The 16,545-nt window shown below is 40.0% G+C and overlaps 1 protein-coding gene across 1 annotated transcript; it reads right to left on the minus strand.

Annotated features, from left to right (window-relative positions):
- Window positions 1-4,983: 4,983 nt before the first annotated feature.
- Window positions 4,984-9,119, minus strand: oxld1 (oxidoreductase-like domain containing 1). Its single transcript, XM_033611445.2, has 2 exons — window positions 8,936-9,119; window positions 4,984-7,539 (listed from the first exon to the last, which is right to left on the minus strand). The coding sequence occupies exons 1-2, from the start codon at window positions 8,984-8,986 to the stop codon at window positions 7,144-7,146; spliced, it is 447 nt and encodes a 148-aa protein (XP_033467336.2). The 5' UTR covers window positions 8,987-9,119; the 3' UTR covers window positions 4,984-7,143.
- Window positions 9,120-16,545: the final 7,426 nt, after the last annotated feature.

Consider the following 16,545-nt stretch of genomic DNA (forward strand, 5'->3'; position numbering starts at 1 on the left):
GTCAAAAGTCCTTTTAGAGAACAGCTCATGCACTTTTCACAGTTTGTTGCAGTTTTTAAAACCAAAATCATCAAAAACAATCAATCAAATCAATCAAAAAATCATGAAAAAGGATCAAGACCTTTCAAAGTGTATTACATCAGACAGATAATCATTCATTTAAGTCCAAATCTCTGCTGGTCTCAATCTTCTCTGGCAATTCTGTCGCCCCCTTTTGGTCAGTTCCAGAAAAACTGTGGGGACATGCGTCAATGGCTGAATTGAAAATATTCACCTAGTTTAGTGATGTTTGGACAAACTGTCATTGATTCATGGTCAGATTTTTCCAAGGTCAGGGATTTGGAACGGTTTGGAACTGATGGTGCCCCCTATTGATTAATTTATAAATAATTTCAAACATGTGGTTCAACATTGTCATGAAACATTTCCTGCAAGTTTTGTGACATTGGACAATATTTCTGTCCATATCTTGGATTCATAGTCTGATTTGTGTTATTTATGCCATGGCAATTGTTTTTTTGTTTGTTTTTTTAATTTGTGGCGCCCCCTAGTGGTTGATCTGAATTAATCTTTCAGGGCATGTTTCAGGTGCATATGTGAGCATGTCCCTCAAATTCATTGGTCAGCATCTTTAAAACACTATGAGATATCAATAAGCTTTATGCATCTTTTGATAAGCTTGGTTCAATGATGATCCAGGAGGAGATGTCAAAAATGTGTTTTTCAAAAACTTCATTGAGCTGGAGCTGTGATTCCAATTTCAAGTCAACCTGACTTTGAGGGGTGTGGCCTCTTTGAAATTTAATTTTTGGGCCTTAGTTACAGCGCCACCACCAGGCCAAGCGGGGCCTCATAACTCACTACAAAAGTTATGATTAATAAGATTAGCAATGAAACCTTGGCGTTGTCTCGGCAGTATTGATGAGGTCAGCTCAAAGTTTTGTTTAAGCATATTCCAAGTATGTGGGGCCCATGTTAAGCTATTTGGATGTTCACAGTGGACATGCCATGGCGCCAAACAACTGGCTCGCAATCTGCAGCAACAGTTTCAGCAAGAATCTGGCAAGAAAACACACTGATTATTTATTTATATATACATATACATATACATATACAGTACAGGCCAAAAGTTTGGACACACCTTCTCATTCAATGCGTTTTCTTTATTTTCATGACTATTTACATTGTAGATTCTCACTGAAGGCATCAAAACTATGAATGAACACATGTGGAGTTATGTACTTAACAAAAAAAGGTGAAATAACTGAAAACATGTTTTATATTCTAGTTTCTTCAAAATAGCCACCCTTTGCTCTGATTACTGCTTTGCACACTCTTGGCATTCTCTCCATGAGCTTCAAGAGGTAGTCACCTGAAATGGTTTTCCAACAGTCTTGAAGGAGTTCCCAGAGGTGTTTAGCACTTGTTGGCCCCTTTGCCTTCACTCTGCGGTCCAGCTCACCCCAAACCATCTGGATTGGGTTCAGGTCCGGTGACTGTGGAGGCCAGGTCATCTGCCGCAGCACTCCATCACTCTCCTTCTTGGTCAAATAGCCCTTACACAGCCTGGAGGTGTGTTTGGGGTCATTGTCCTGTTGAAAAATAAATGATCGTCCAACTAAACGCAAACCGGATGGGATGGCATGTCGCTGCAGGATGCTGTGGTAGCCATGCTGGTTCAGTGTGCCTTCAATTTTGAATAAATCCCCAACAGTGTCACCAGCAAAACACCCCCACACCATCACACCTCCTCCTCCATGCTTCACAGTGGGAACCAGGCATGTGGAATCCATCCGTTCACCTTTTCTGCGTCTCACAAAGACACGGCGGTTGGAACCAAAGATCTCAAATTTGGACTCATCAGACCAAAGCACAGATTTCCACTGGTCTAATGTCCATTCCTTGTGTTTCTTGGCCCAAACAAATCTCTTCTGCTTGTTGCCTCTCCTTAGCAGTGGTTTCCTAGCAGCTATTTGACCATGAAGGCCTGATTGGCGCAGTCTCCTCTTAACAGTTGTTCTAGAGATGGGTCTGCTGCTAGAACTCTGTGTGGCATTCATCTGGTCTCTGATCTGAGCTGCTGTTAACTTGCCATTTCTGAGGCTGGTGACTCGGATGAACTTATCCTCAGAAGCAGAGGTGACTCTTGGTCTTCCTTTCCTGGGTCGGTCCTCATGTGTGCCAGTTTCGTTGTAGCGCTTGATGGTTTTTGCGACTCCACTTGGGGACACATTTAAAGTTTTTGCAATTTTCCAGACTGACTGACCTTCATTTCTTAAAGTAATGATGGCCACTTGTTTTTCTTTAGTTAGCTGATTGGTTCTTGCCATAATATGAATTTTAACAGGTGTCCAATAGGGCTGTCGGCTGTGTATTAACCTGACTCCTGCACAACACAACTGATGGTCCCAACCCCATTGATAAAGCAAGAAATTCCACTAATTAACCCTGATAAGGCACACCTGTGAAGTGGAAACCATTTCAGGTGACTACCTCTTGAAGCTCATGGAGAGAATGCCAAGAGTGTGCAAAGCAGTAATCAGAGCAAAGGGTGGCTATTTTGAAGAAACTAGAATATAAAACATGTTTTCAGTTATTTCAGCTTTTTTTGTTAAGTACATAACTCCACATGTGTTCATTCATAGTTTTGATGCCTTCAGTGAGAATCTACAATGTAAATAGTCATGAAAATAAAGAAAACGCATTGAATGAGAAGGTGTGTCCAAACTTTTGGCCTGTACTGTATATACACATATATACATATATATATATTCATTCATATATATATATATATATATATATATATGTATATATATATATATATATATACATATATGTATATATTACAGTGCAACATCTGGCGCTGAACCGTAACCTGAGTATTCCAGTGGTAACAATAAGCTAACGGTACGCTAATCCTCTTTTGTAGAGTGACTGGGAAATTAAACATGTGAAACACACCACCTGTTACACCTCATACTGGATAATGTGATCAGACCTCTGCCATCTCTGACAGCCATCTCAAAGTGTTGTTTTCCTATGTTAGCCATTCACTCGCCCTGCTACATTAATTTAACAGAGCCCGAGCAAGCTTACAGTTAACAAACTTCTCCTTCTAAAAGATGGTTTATGATGTCTTACAACCCATAAACTGACACTAACACATTCGGCAAACATTTCACTTAGTTCTGTATTAATTTTAGCTCCATGTAAAGTGAATAAACATGATGTTTCCCAGCTAATCATCTGTTTGTCTGCCTTAAAGACGCAGTTTACATTTTTTAAGTGCTGACTTATTAAATCGGAGTTCTACTGAGTGAAACACAGATTTAGCAGCAGACCTCAGTAATATCAGTCATATAAAGTAGTCAGATGAATAACTTTAGGCATTCATTTTATATGATATGAAAGAGGTAAATCAGTAACACATTCTCAGACTTGATGACTTTCATTATAATTCAAGGTATCGTTATTTTAAAACAGGCATATTTCTGATATAAGCTGAGAATGCAGTCAGATGGGGAAAGATATGTAGCTGCTGAGGGACAGACCTGTCGTTCTTCAAGTTCTAAATTTAATACTTCTCTGCTTTCAAAACCTTTCTAGTTTTATTATTTTTGAATGCAGCCCTGATGGCGATTAAGACGCCTTGTGGCAGTTATAAATGCAGTGTCACATATGTGTAAAACACCTGGTGGTGCTTAGAGTAGTGTCTTGAGCAGTGTCTTGCTTGAAACGCCAGGGAAACTGAGGTGAATTATGACCCCTTGGGCAGATGCACCCAGTGTCTGCTGACTTAGTGTATTACACTGTAAATGTACATTTCAACTTGCTTTGGCAGTTTCTTGTATATTTCTTCCACTTATTCTGGACTCTTGTAGCATGGGTGATTTATGGCTGTTTTTCAGGTTGGCTTACATTCTTGCTCTGTAGTTTACAAAAAATTTAAAATACTACTTCTCTCCACGTTTACTGTTTTCTTTTCACCTTTTACTTTTCCACCTGCTGACTTCTGGAGAGAATCTGGTGTTCCAGAAGTTGTACCAGGGAAGGGTACATATAAAGGGCTGTATATTCATACTACAATTTCCACTCTATCTATCTTGTTAAAATGCAATTTTCATTTTTAATCGGTTTGATAAAATAATAATTCAAAGAGTGTACAACATTAAAAGCCATGAAAACACCATTAAATACCTGCAGTATCATATTTGATTCTCATGATTTCAAAATGATATCAAGGTACAATAAATACACCATTTATAGCTTCAATACAGCAAATAAAATAACTGTAAATAAATATAATTTTAATCTGAACATAACTTTCTCAAATTTGGCAAGATGAGCTCAGTGAGTGTGTGTCGCAACCAGTGTTGTGCTAGTTACTGAAAAATATTAACTAGTTACCGTTACTAGTTACTTCATTAAAAAGTAACTCAGTTACTTAAACCAAAAGGTAATGCATTACTGAGAAAAGTAACTTTTTAGTTACTCCCCCCACATGCTGCTTCTTTTGTGACGCGATCCATCAGGGTGTTACCTCAGGTCTGTGAGAGGCCTCATTCATCCAGCAGAATCTCATTAATGTATACATTTGATTTTTATAAATACTGAATTACAAACTGCACATTCAGTCAGTCAGTGTTGAACTTGTTCACAGGTATTACTTCTGTTATTACTGGGTTCAAAACTTTGATCTCTTAAAGGCATCAAATTCGTGAATGATTCTGTCTTCAGTCAAGTATCCTGTTTGCAAATCATTTCAGTATTATGATTATTATTATTTTAGTACATAGAGTCTGACACACTTCAGACTGTTCCTGAAAACAAGCTGGTTGGGCTCGCTGGATAAATCCTCCCAATGATGGAATGAACATGTTAAGAGGATCAGATGAAACATTTTATCCTCATGAGAGCACACACACAGTTGTATGTCTATCTGGCGCTCCCTACTGGCCAACACAGAAACAGTTCTCCATGTTCTTGTCATCTCAGAAGAACATTTATTAAACAAACTACTAAAAATAACTTTTAAATACATAATTAAAATACACTCTTAAATACAATGAAGCAAATGATTAGTAAAGACATAAAAATACAATTTAAATCTTCAGTTCAAACTTCATACAAACTGATAAATAAAACAAAAAGTGCAAATGGCAAATGTGCGTCATGACATAACAATGAATCAACAAAGTCACTGAATCAAGCTGTGAAACAAATTAACAAATACTTTGCAGTATAATCCAAGTCTGATTTATCCAGTTGTATTCTCTGTACTTCCTGAACAGACAGCCCTTTCTGATGCATATTTGCTAATCCTAGGAGAGCGAAGGAATCACTATGCTCTCTATGATTGTCTAGAAATGTTGCTTCATTGGTTGGATTGGTTGGGTAAGAATGGCAGGGTAAGGCAATCAGATGTAGAGTAAGGTGGGCCATTTCTTCGCTATCCAAGGATTCATAAATTTGCCTTTCTGACGGGGAAACAGAAAGTGAAACAAAAGCCCAGGTCAGACCCAAGATTCATGACGAGACAAAACTGTTTTAGAACGCTGCAGCAAAAAGTTGCAGCGGTGTGAAGTGGACCGTCTGAGCTCGACTCAAGCCGGCTGATGGTGTCACCTGACACTCAGCTGGTCAAATTGCCGGCAGCTTGTTTTAGAACGTAAAGCACATCAACTGTTTCTACAGCCAATCGGCTTGTAGTGAAGTTCGCAGCTCAAGTCAAAATGACGACGTGATCGCTTGCTACAGCAAGGTGCTCTGTCCTGGGCAAGCCTTCTGTTTCCGTCCTCTAGTGTGCACAGTCCATCTGATGCTGGCTTTGTTTCATCACTGTAGCCAGTATCTCACTATCACTATCCTCATTCAGATTTTAAGAAGCTACGAATTATATTCAGCCACAAAATAAGTCTGAACAGCTGCAAATCAGAACAGAAGTACAGAGAGTTGTTGACTAGAGATGATACGCCGTCTCATGGTGGTGACTTGGTGTGAACCAGCAGGTCATTAGAACTACTAGTTGCCTGTTTCAACTCGTCTCGTCATGAATCTTTGGTCTGAACTGGGCTTTATCTCTGCTCTCTTTAAAGCCAGACTCCATCAACAAAAACAGTCGTTTTAATTTAAAACATCCAAACGAAACCCTTTAAAATGCCAAACTCGCACAGTCATACAAACAAACTAACTGATGGAGGCAGCAGTAGACCAGCAGCTCCTGTGTTCAGAGAGGTAAAATTACTGGTTTGTCGGTGGAGTCTGGCTTCGAAGAGAGCATGGAAAAATCTGACTTCAGCTCAGTTTTAAACGGTAACGTGTTTGCAAAGCGTTTGTAATCTGATGTTGTGATACAGTTTTGCTGTTGTTAAAAGTGGACCCCTTTGACTTGTATCTGACTGCTTCTGTTCAGCCAAGTCACCAGAAAATAACATTGGCATTATTTCTGCAAACCACCAATATGTTACATTTACACATTTCATATGAATCAGATTAATGTTAATTGCGTGACGTACTTTGACACTGGGAGGTGGAGGGGACAGTGGATGGCGTGTCACAGAGGCGAGACGTCTGCCAAGCTGCAGACCACTGTCTGAGACCAACAAACAACAACACCAGTGGTGTTTAAGTGACCAGCAAGGGAGGAGCCATGAATCCTGGTTGTTTTCCACCAAGACATCGTTGGCTTCTCCAGCTGTGATTGTGCCACCAAAACTGGGATTCATTTAGCCCAAACATGATCTTTTCCTCACCACAACCAAGTGGTTTTTGTGCCAAAACCTAACCACACATTAATCACAGTGTTGCTGAAACACAAAGTCTCAACTAACCACTGCATAATAACATGCACATGTGATGTATCTGTGGTTTGCAGAGACTTAGAATGCCAACATTCTTTCTGGCTTCATTATTTCAGGCAGGACGGGTGGATTTTTGAGGAGAACAGCTACTCTTACTGTTCACATACTGACCTGGTGCCTAGTGGCAGCTTTCTGAAATGTTCTGCAGTGTGTGTGACCAACTGAAGGAGGAAGTGAAAACATGGAGGTAAACTCTGTGACCGGAGTGTGTTATACTGTGCTCACACTCAGTCAGTTTAAGATTCTTCACTCTACACTCCATGATGTCACAGAGGTGAATCCATCATGTCTTTTTCAAGAGCCTAATCTCCATCTTCAGGTAGGTTTTAAGGTTCTCATCAAGGACGTTCTCCTCTATAGCGGCGAGTGCACGGTCGCCACCGTCGTGGTAGTATGCCAGCAGCTGCTCTGCATGTTCGATCCACACGCAGTTATGACAGCCACTCATGCAGCAGTGGGTGGGAGCGGGCGGCGGGCCCTGGTCAGGAGACCAGGTGGAGGTACTGTGGCTGGGTTCAGGTTCAGTGCAGGAGGAGGAGTCAGTCAGTGCAGGAGGAGCAGGCGAACCTGGTCCAGAAGAGAAGCGGCGAATGGTACCGCTGTATTGACCTCTCCTCCACGACTGCACCGTGCAGTTATGGGACTGATGTCTCAGGTGGAGCAGCGAGAGGATGCACAGCTGAAAGACAGAAGGATATGAGCTGGTTAATTATGATGAAACTTTGAAAACATCTTGCTTCCTGTTTGTTTCTTCTGTTCTAACAGCTTTGATAAATTCTATTTTCATTTATTGATGGCGGTGAGAGAAGACAGCAAACTTTAATTTAGCATTTTTTTAAGGTGTAAGAAGCCACCAGAGAATGTGAAATGAAGGAAATTATTAAAATGTGCAAAGTGAGTGAGACAGAGATCGGCAAAGAGGAAGTTTGACAGGACTGCTCACAAAGCTGTGATGTCATCGGTTACACTCTTACTTATGCTGTAGGAGCAAACTCTACAGTAATAGTTGGGGAGACCGGGGTTGGTTGGCACACAGCTATCGTCTGGTCCTTTAGACGTCACAGAAACAAAAACATAACATCAAAATGTTTGCTTTCTTCACCTGCACTCATCTACTGTGTTAAAACATCTAAAAGTCCCTTTTTAGGTGATGGTAACATTTAAGTTTTATCATATCTCAAGTTTAAGAAATGGTCGTGAACTTAACTAATGAGCTACATTTTGATAAATGTGATCTGAAGGTCTGTGATGAGTGACAGTAGCTGGCTGACGTCATCACATTACAAAGATGGGTCAAATTGTGAAATTAAGAGTTGTGACTGTGACAATGTTTGGAGAGATAAAAACTAATTTGAATATTGTTAGTTAATTGTTATTATTTTGAATGGTCAATGGCAAAAGTGATTAAACATTACAACTGATGAATTGTTTAAAAATGGATGTTGAAAAATCCCTTAATTTTACAGCATTTGTGTCCATTAAAACACGTTTATTTGCATCTGACATCTTAACCTTTCATTTGCAGCTGGTTTTCTAACACAAATTATGACAGAGAAGCAAGTGAAGACTGTTCTGACAAGTCAAATTCAATTTGTACAACCTCAGATACACACAAAGCAATCTTACCTCTGAAGCTGCTGAAATGTATTTTCTTGCACACAAATGACTTTACCTACCTGTTCTCATATCAGTGACACAACCCTGAAATGTAACTGACACTTGCATTGATGTGCCAGAGATAGATGGAGATAACAGACTCTAATGTGACTGCAGTCAGTAAAGTACATGGTGTAAACATCCAATGATAGTTATGCTAACTCACAAACTCCAAAGCTTTGGCTCAAAGCTTGGCTAACTACATGTACCAATACTGTGTCTTAGAAATGAAACATATAACAGACACATGCCGCTGTTAAAACACTACAGTATATTTAATACAAATCTTATCAACCACTGTGGACCAAAGAAAATATAACGTTAAGGTCAAACTGAGCCTGTCAGCTCTGCCAGGACTGATGCTAGTTTGTTAGCTTCTCTACCGTTAGCTTTATGCTAATGTTAGCTTAGCTACTAACCTTCTGTAAAGACAGCGACGATCTCACCGCGTTCACACCCAAACACAGCATCGTCTCAGCTAATAAGAAGCTCAGTTACATGTCTGTGTGATTCATTTCCTTTAAACTGTGGGTTTTATAACGTTGCTGCCTCCTGGATGTTACATGAACGGCACCTTGCGAGCCAGTTGCGTCACTTCATATTTCCCTGATGACCTTTTGTGCAGCTATAAACAAAAACGCTGATTGGCTGACAGGAAATATTCTCACCAATCAAATAGCACGCTTCTAAATTTTAAACCAATGGAAAGCGTAGAATGGTTTCTGGGCGGATCCCAAAAGACGAGCTGCAATACTAGTCTCTGTCCAGCAGGTGTCAGTGTTTCATTTGTATGTGCAGGCTCCATTAAGAGGCTGTAATCTCTTAATGAAGGCCATAAAAATATCACATCAAGTTATAAATCATACATTACACCATCAGGACAATATATGTGGTCTATATGTGGAAATGAATTAACAGTGGAACACATTTAATACATATAATTAGTAAATAAAGAATATTTTATAGTGAGTTTTTCTCAGGAGTCAGAACATGTCATTGTTACATTCATTATAATAATTTAGCCCAACAGTTTTATCCAAGGCGACATACAGTACAAGAAGTGCGTTCATCCATGTGCATACAGCCCATAAAGTGCAAAAACCATGCATCATCAAATATGCTGTAATTTAAGTTCATGTTTGTATTGTTGCCACGCACCACTTAATTGCACTGAACACTCAGCGCCTAATCAGAGCCACGTCATCAGATGCTGAGACCAGTTTCTATGCAACTGCACAGATCAGCAGTAAATACAAGATTCCAGTGACACTGGTTATCTGTCATGTCGTGTCAAGTCATGAATCTGATGACTTTAGACTTGACTCATGTCAATCATAATGACTTCATATCCTCCCTATACCTGAAAATAAAAAGTGATAAACACAAATGTGTCACAGTAAATTAACTCTTTACTAAATGTTGGCATTGTTTCTGCATACCATGGATATGTTGAAATTGTACATTATCATGTAGTGGAAACAAAACTTAAATTTTCAACAGTGCTATGGTTGACGTGGTTATGTTTCAGCAGAAAAAACACTTGTTTATGGGCAGAGGAAGACCATGGTTTGGCTTAAAACATCAGTTTTTGGTGGCACAATCCCAGTAGGACATAGTAAAAACAACTGCTTTTCATGGCACTATCCCAAAAGGAGAAACACTGATGGGTAGCTACAAAACACCCATGTTTTGGAGCCTAAAATGTCACAGGAAAGCACTGACGAGTCGCTACAAAACATCCACATTTGGAGTCTAAAAGGTCACTGAGAAAACCATAGATGGGTCACTCTAAAACACCCACATTTGAAGACTAAAAAGTTGCTGAAAAAAACACAGACAGGTTGCTACAAAACACCCACATTTAAAGCCTAAAAAGTTGCTGAAAAGGACACAGACAGGTCACTACAAACCCCCCAGGTTCAAGGTATAAAAAGTCACTGAGAAAAACACAGACAGGTCGCTACAAAACACCCACATTTGGAGCCTAAAATGTCGCAGGAAAACAATGACAGGTTGCTACAAAACATCCACATTTAGAGTCTAAAAAGCTGCTTAAAAAACACAGGCAGAATGTTATAAAACACGTTTAGAGCCTAAAAACCCACTGAGAAATACACAGATGGGTCACTCCAAAACCCCCAGGTTCAAGGTCGAAAAAGTTGCTGAAAAAATGCAGATGGGTTGCTACAAAACATCCACATTTGGAGTCTTAAAAAGTTACTTGAAAAACTCAGACAGGATGCTATGAAATACCCACGTTTGAAGCCTAAAAAGTCACTGAGAAAAACATAGACGGGTCACTTTAAAACACCCACATTTGAAGCCTAAAAAGTTGCTGAAAAAAAAACAGACAGGTGGCTACAAAACACCCATGTTTGGAGCCTAAAATGTCACAGGAAAACACAGACAGGTTGCTACAAAACACCCATGTTTGAAGCCTAAAAAGTTGCTAAAAAAAACACAGACAGGTCGCTACAAAACACCCACATTTGAAGCCTAAGAAGTTGCTGGAAAAAACACAGATGGGTCGGTACAAAACACCCACATTTGAAGCCTAAAAAGTGGCTGAAAAAAACACAGACAGGTCGCTACAAAACATCCACATTTAGAGTCTAAAAAGCTGCTTAAAAAACACAGACAGAACGTTATCAAACACGTTTGAAGCCTAAAAAACCACTGAGAAATACACAGACAGGTCGCTACAAAATACCCACGTTTGAAGCCGAAAAAGCCACTGAGAAAAACGTAGACGGGTCACTTTAAAACATCCACATTTGAAGACTAAAAAGTTGCTGAAAAAGACACAGACAGGTGACTACAAAACACCCACATTTGGAGCCTAAAAAGCTGCTGAAAAAAACACAGACAGGTCGCTACAAAACACCCACATTTGGAGCCTAAAATGCTGCTGGAAAAACGCAGATGCCTCGCAACAAAACAACCAGGTCTGGAGCCCAAAACGCTCCTGAGAAACACAGATGGGTCGCTACAAAACATCCACATCTGGAGCCTAAAAAGCTGCATGGAAAATGCAGACAGGTCACTACAGGTCACTACTATGTCCTGGAAACAGCAATGACTCGCCAAAACACAAATGGCTTTGTTGTTTCATGGCCTCACTTTTTTAATGAATTGACATCATTCCAGACAGGATGTGAGTGTGTCTGTGACTTCCTGTACGGACTGAAGGCTGCTGGAAACTGTAGGGAAACTGTCCGACTTCACCGCGGCTTTTTGTCACCGCCCCCCGCTGCGGGCGCCTGCTCTTGTCTTCTTTCCAGACGAGGCGCAGTTCATCTCCAACGAGCCTGTCAGCTCACACACAATGTCACTTCAGAGAGGCTGATAAGATATGTATAAAACTTGCAAATGTAACATCTTTGTGGTTTGCAGAAACACACAATGCTGACATTCTCTTCTGGCGACTGGTCTGACAAGCAGCAGGTGAGGGTGTGTTTGGCCGAGGGACAACAGATGATGCTACAGATTATCACAGTTGAAAGTAAAGACTCTGCTGTGGTCAACAAAGAGCAGGTGGCAACATGGAAAACATGATTTTAAATGCTCTAAAATTTATTTCAGTTTATATATACACATTTTCAACTGCATTTACTATCTCTGTACATGTCTTATAATCAGTGTTACATAGTTTAAAACATTTAAATTGAATTAAATGTCATGGAGGTGAGCATAATGACTTGTTTAGGAGACTTGGACTTGACTCAGAACTCATATCCAAGACTTGAGACTTTCTTGTGACTTGCCAAACTTGGTCCCACCTCAGGTAGAGGAAAGTGATCTGTTTCTGATACACCTGTACTGAGGCTGAGATCATATATCTGTTACATAACGTAAGCAGAAACTATTATTACAGGCTCAAGAACAGTTTTCGCCTTGAGGTATTTCCACTGGCCTAGATTTGGATGAATTATGTCTCGCTGCGCTGAGAGAGCATTACAGCCACAGTGAAGCAGATTTGGCCGCTGAAACGGCTCCTTTATGCTCATGACTGAACGTAAACCTTCTTCTTCTGTGGTCTTTCTTCGTGTGTTCAACCATCCTGCACCGTAGCTGCCAATTTCTTAACTATTTGACCCATCCACTGATGCATGACGAGATGTGTGTGTGTGTGTTTATGAAAAGGCAGGAGTGTGAGTCTGAGGTCCCCGCAGACCTCAGTGTTTGCAAGCCACATCCATGGTAACGTGGTGTGGAAACACAGCAGCTGCTCGGCCTGGCAGGAGATACCAGGTGTGTGGTGGGGCATGTTATCTCACCAGAGGCCGCAGCCACAATGTGACTTTATCCCGAAGAGAGGTTCTCCCTCCGTCGCAGTCACGCTTCATAGAAACTCAGACCTTTATTCAAACACATAAAGCCGACCACAATTAAAGGGCTGCTGATATTATTCTGAAAGAACAGATGGGTCGCAAATAGTCTCCGCAGAGTAACAAATAGAGGGAGGCTGTGTACACAGACAGAGGAATGAACAAAGCGTTTTATTGGCCTCCATGATTCAGGCTCAATCTGGTGATAATGGTTTTATCATGATCATAATAGATTCCATTCCACAGAAGTTTTTATTATCACGAGGCGTTCCCGATGATAACAAAAACCTCTCCTCCTTATTTCACCCTATAGCCTGTACAAGAAGGGCAGAGCAGATTTTACTCATGGGGTGACATCATGTTGTGGATAGACTGCAATAAAAGCTGTGAGGGTGGATCAGTGTTGTCAGAGTTACCCAGCTGATAGTGTAAGTGAGGTAGAAGATACTGAAACTGCAGAATTGAGTGATTGACCTTTCGCTAAGCCCCGCCCCTTTGTGATGGTCCAACAAGCTGTTGGAGTAAGCATGGAGCCCACACTGTAACTAACTGAAGATATAGGATCATATTTTTGGAGAAATGAAAGAGTGATGTCAGAGAGAAGCAGACAGAGGGGTCTACAGTCTGTGTTTGAAGGATATACTTCAAATACTATACTTTAATTTCACAGATAAGAAACAATAAATTGTGGAGACAATAAAGCCTCCACGAAAATAGCATTTTAAGACTTGTGTGTGATTTATCCTGGCTTCAAATGAGCAGAGGAAATCTCTGCTAGCTGCTAGGCTAATTTATACAATGGAAAATGCCATAGGTTTGTGCTAATAACGTTAGCATGTTGTATTTGTAGGGAAAATGTGTCCAGATAAAGACAAGTGTTTGTCTGTGAATGCTGCGAGTTATAGTGAAGCTGATTTGTGTTTGAAACTGTCTCTATTAAGCCATGTTTAATGTGTGTTTAATGTGTGTTTAATGTGTGTTTAATGTGAGTTTAATGTGTGTTTAATGTGTGTTTAATGTGTGTTTAATGTGAGTTTAATGTGTGTTTAATGTGAGTTTAATGTGTGTTTAATGTGTGTTTAATGTGAGTTTAATGTGTGTTTAATGTGTGTTTAATGTGTGTTTAATGTGTGTTTAATGTGAGTTTAATGTGTGTTTAATGTGTGTTTAATGTGTGTTTAATGTGAGTTTAATGTGTGTTTAATGTGTGTTTAATGTGAGTTTAATGTGTGTTTAATGTGAGTTTAATGTGTGTTTAATGTGTGTTTAATGTGAGTTTAATGTGTGTTTAATGTGAGTTTAATGTGTGTTTAATGTGTGTTTAATGTGTGTTTAATGTGTGTTTAATGTGAGTTTAATGTGTGTTTAATGTGTGTTTAATGTGAGTTTAATGTGTGTTTAATGTGAGTTTAATGTGTGTTTAATGTGTGTTTAATGTGAGTTTAATGTGTGTTTTGAATCAATTCAACTTTACAGCAATTCACAGAAACCTCCGCCGCCCACTAGTGTTTTGGAGGTGTAACTGCAGAGTGACACAGACACACCACCGCACAAGTATAAATGCTCACAGCAGTGTAGGCTACGTGCATAATATTAACATATTAATAAATGCAGCTTTAAGTAAAGATTTAAATCATGTACAGTGTGATTTAGGTCATGGCTGAGATGATCTAGCAGAGTTGGGTATCAGCCTGTGTCGGTCAGCTCAGAGAGTCTCTTAAGTATGTCAGGTATGTGAGCACTGAGGAGGCGGAGGGGTCCGTTTTCTCCAAGACTCCCCTCACAAACAGTCCCCCACAGTCCCGCTGCTGGATTAGGTTTCTCTCAACACCTTTTCTCTTGGAAATCCTGCAGCCCTGCTTCACCTCCGGCAGGCGTTTCCTGAGAGGCCCTTTGCTGGAGGCAAAGATAGATTAAGTCAGGCACATGACAAATACTTTAAGCTCAAGGGAGCGAGACTATTTTTGATGCAGTTTGTTACTTTTGAAACATTTCACATGACCCAGTTGTTCCCAAAGTGCAGCCTGAAGACTCCCGGAGGCCTCGTTAAGATGACTTGAACATATCAACATTGTTTTACTTCTTGGACGTTGAAAATATTTAGCAAAGATAATATTTTATGTACCAATATGCTGATAGCTTTTATTGTGTAATGTGTTCAGTTATGAGGTATGAGGTCATAATTAGGTCAGTCCACCATGTTGGTCCAGACTTAATAACTATTACACTGCCATGAAATTTGATCCAGATATTTATGGTGCCTGAACAATAATTTCTTTATCCTCTCAACTGTTCATTAAGAACAACTATGAGGTTGACATTTTGCTCATCTGCCCACCATAAACTGTATAAAATAATGGACGTAGCCACGGTGATGGCACCCACTGGTTTGCAGACTTAAGTTTGGCATTCTAGTTGCCACCATCTTGGGTTACTGGAGCCAGAAGTGATCATATTTCAATTCAATTCAGTTCTATTTCAATTTTATTTATAAAGCCCAATATCACACATCACAATTTGCCTCACAGGGCTTTACAGCAGACGACATCCCTCTGTCCTTTGGACCCTCACAGCTGATCAGGAAAAACTCCCCAAAAAATGGTAGAAAGCTCAGGAAGAGCAACTGAGGAGGATCCCTCTTGATCCCTCTCTCTGGACAAAAGGGTGGAGTTAATCCTGACACTAGCTGCTAGCATAGTGCATTTACAGCTGTGATAATGCTAATGCTAATTATTGTTAAAACAGGTTTAAAACCATTAGAACAAAATGTTATTACCAGAAAAACTGAATATCTGACTCCTAAAGGGTCTGTTAGAACAACCAGACTTATTTTAGATTACCAAAATGCTACAATTAAACTGAAAACACGCGGAAGTAGTGACAGCTACAGGTAACATGGTGACATTATCTAAGCAACGTTGCTGTCAAGGTAGTGACTTGTCAATGGATGGTATCCACCTGTTGCTCATAGTGGCCACACCCTCAATTATGAATCATTTTAAGCCTTAATTTAATATAAACAGGTGATTTATATAAAAATCAACCCCTGTACAGTTGTCATGAACGTGGAATCAGAATCAGAAATACTTTATTGATCCCCGAGGGGAATTGTGATTCGTTACAGTCACTCTGATGTAAAGAACAGAGATTTATAATAAGTAAGAACAGGGTATGAAATAAAAATATGTAAATACTAGTCCATACCCATTGGTAGCTTTGTTACCTTCTACCTATGCCAATCCTCAATGCCTATGTGCAGTTTCACATAGATTGACCACGTCAGTGAGTAGAAAAACGTGGGACAGACAGAATGACTGACTGACAGAATGACACACTGACAGTTTCCGTGATTATGTACAGCATACCATACCATGACTTAGTCATACCAAACATTAGAAAACACCAACATTGGTCCACAGGGGGAGCCACAGCGATCGGTCGCATTTTAGCCATTTTGAAGCATTTTTCTGTTGTTATAGCGCCACCCAGTTGCCAATTAGAGTTAAATTTCTCCAGTCACCTTGAGGCGTCCTGTTCTACATATCTACCAAGTTTAGTAAAAATCCATATGGCGGTTAGGCCTAGATAAGAAATGAGCTCTCTAGCGCCCCCATTTTGTTTGATGGGGTCAATAATGGAGGGGTCCCCTCAGATTATGTGTGGTCATATGCCTACAAAGTTGCGTGGTGATGGGTGAAACC

Source organism: Epinephelus lanceolatus, chromosome 21 (assembly GCF_041903045.1).
Source record: "Epinephelus lanceolatus isolate andai-2023 chromosome 21, ASM4190304v1, whole genome shotgun sequence".
NCBI classification, from domain to species: domain Eukaryota; kingdom Metazoa; phylum Chordata; class Actinopteri; order Perciformes; family Serranidae; genus Epinephelus; species Epinephelus lanceolatus.

Excerpts from the sequence above, each read along its gene's own strand:
- oxld1 (XM_033611445.2), bottom strand. The coding sequence starts at position 8,986 with ATGCTGTGTTTGGGTGTGAACGCGGTGAGATCGTCGCTGTCTTTACAG. Across the intron at positions 7,540-8,935 it reads CGTCGCTGTCTTTACAGAAG|CTGTGCATCCTCTCGCTGCT; the intron begins GTTAGTAGCTAA and ends TCTGTCTTTCAG.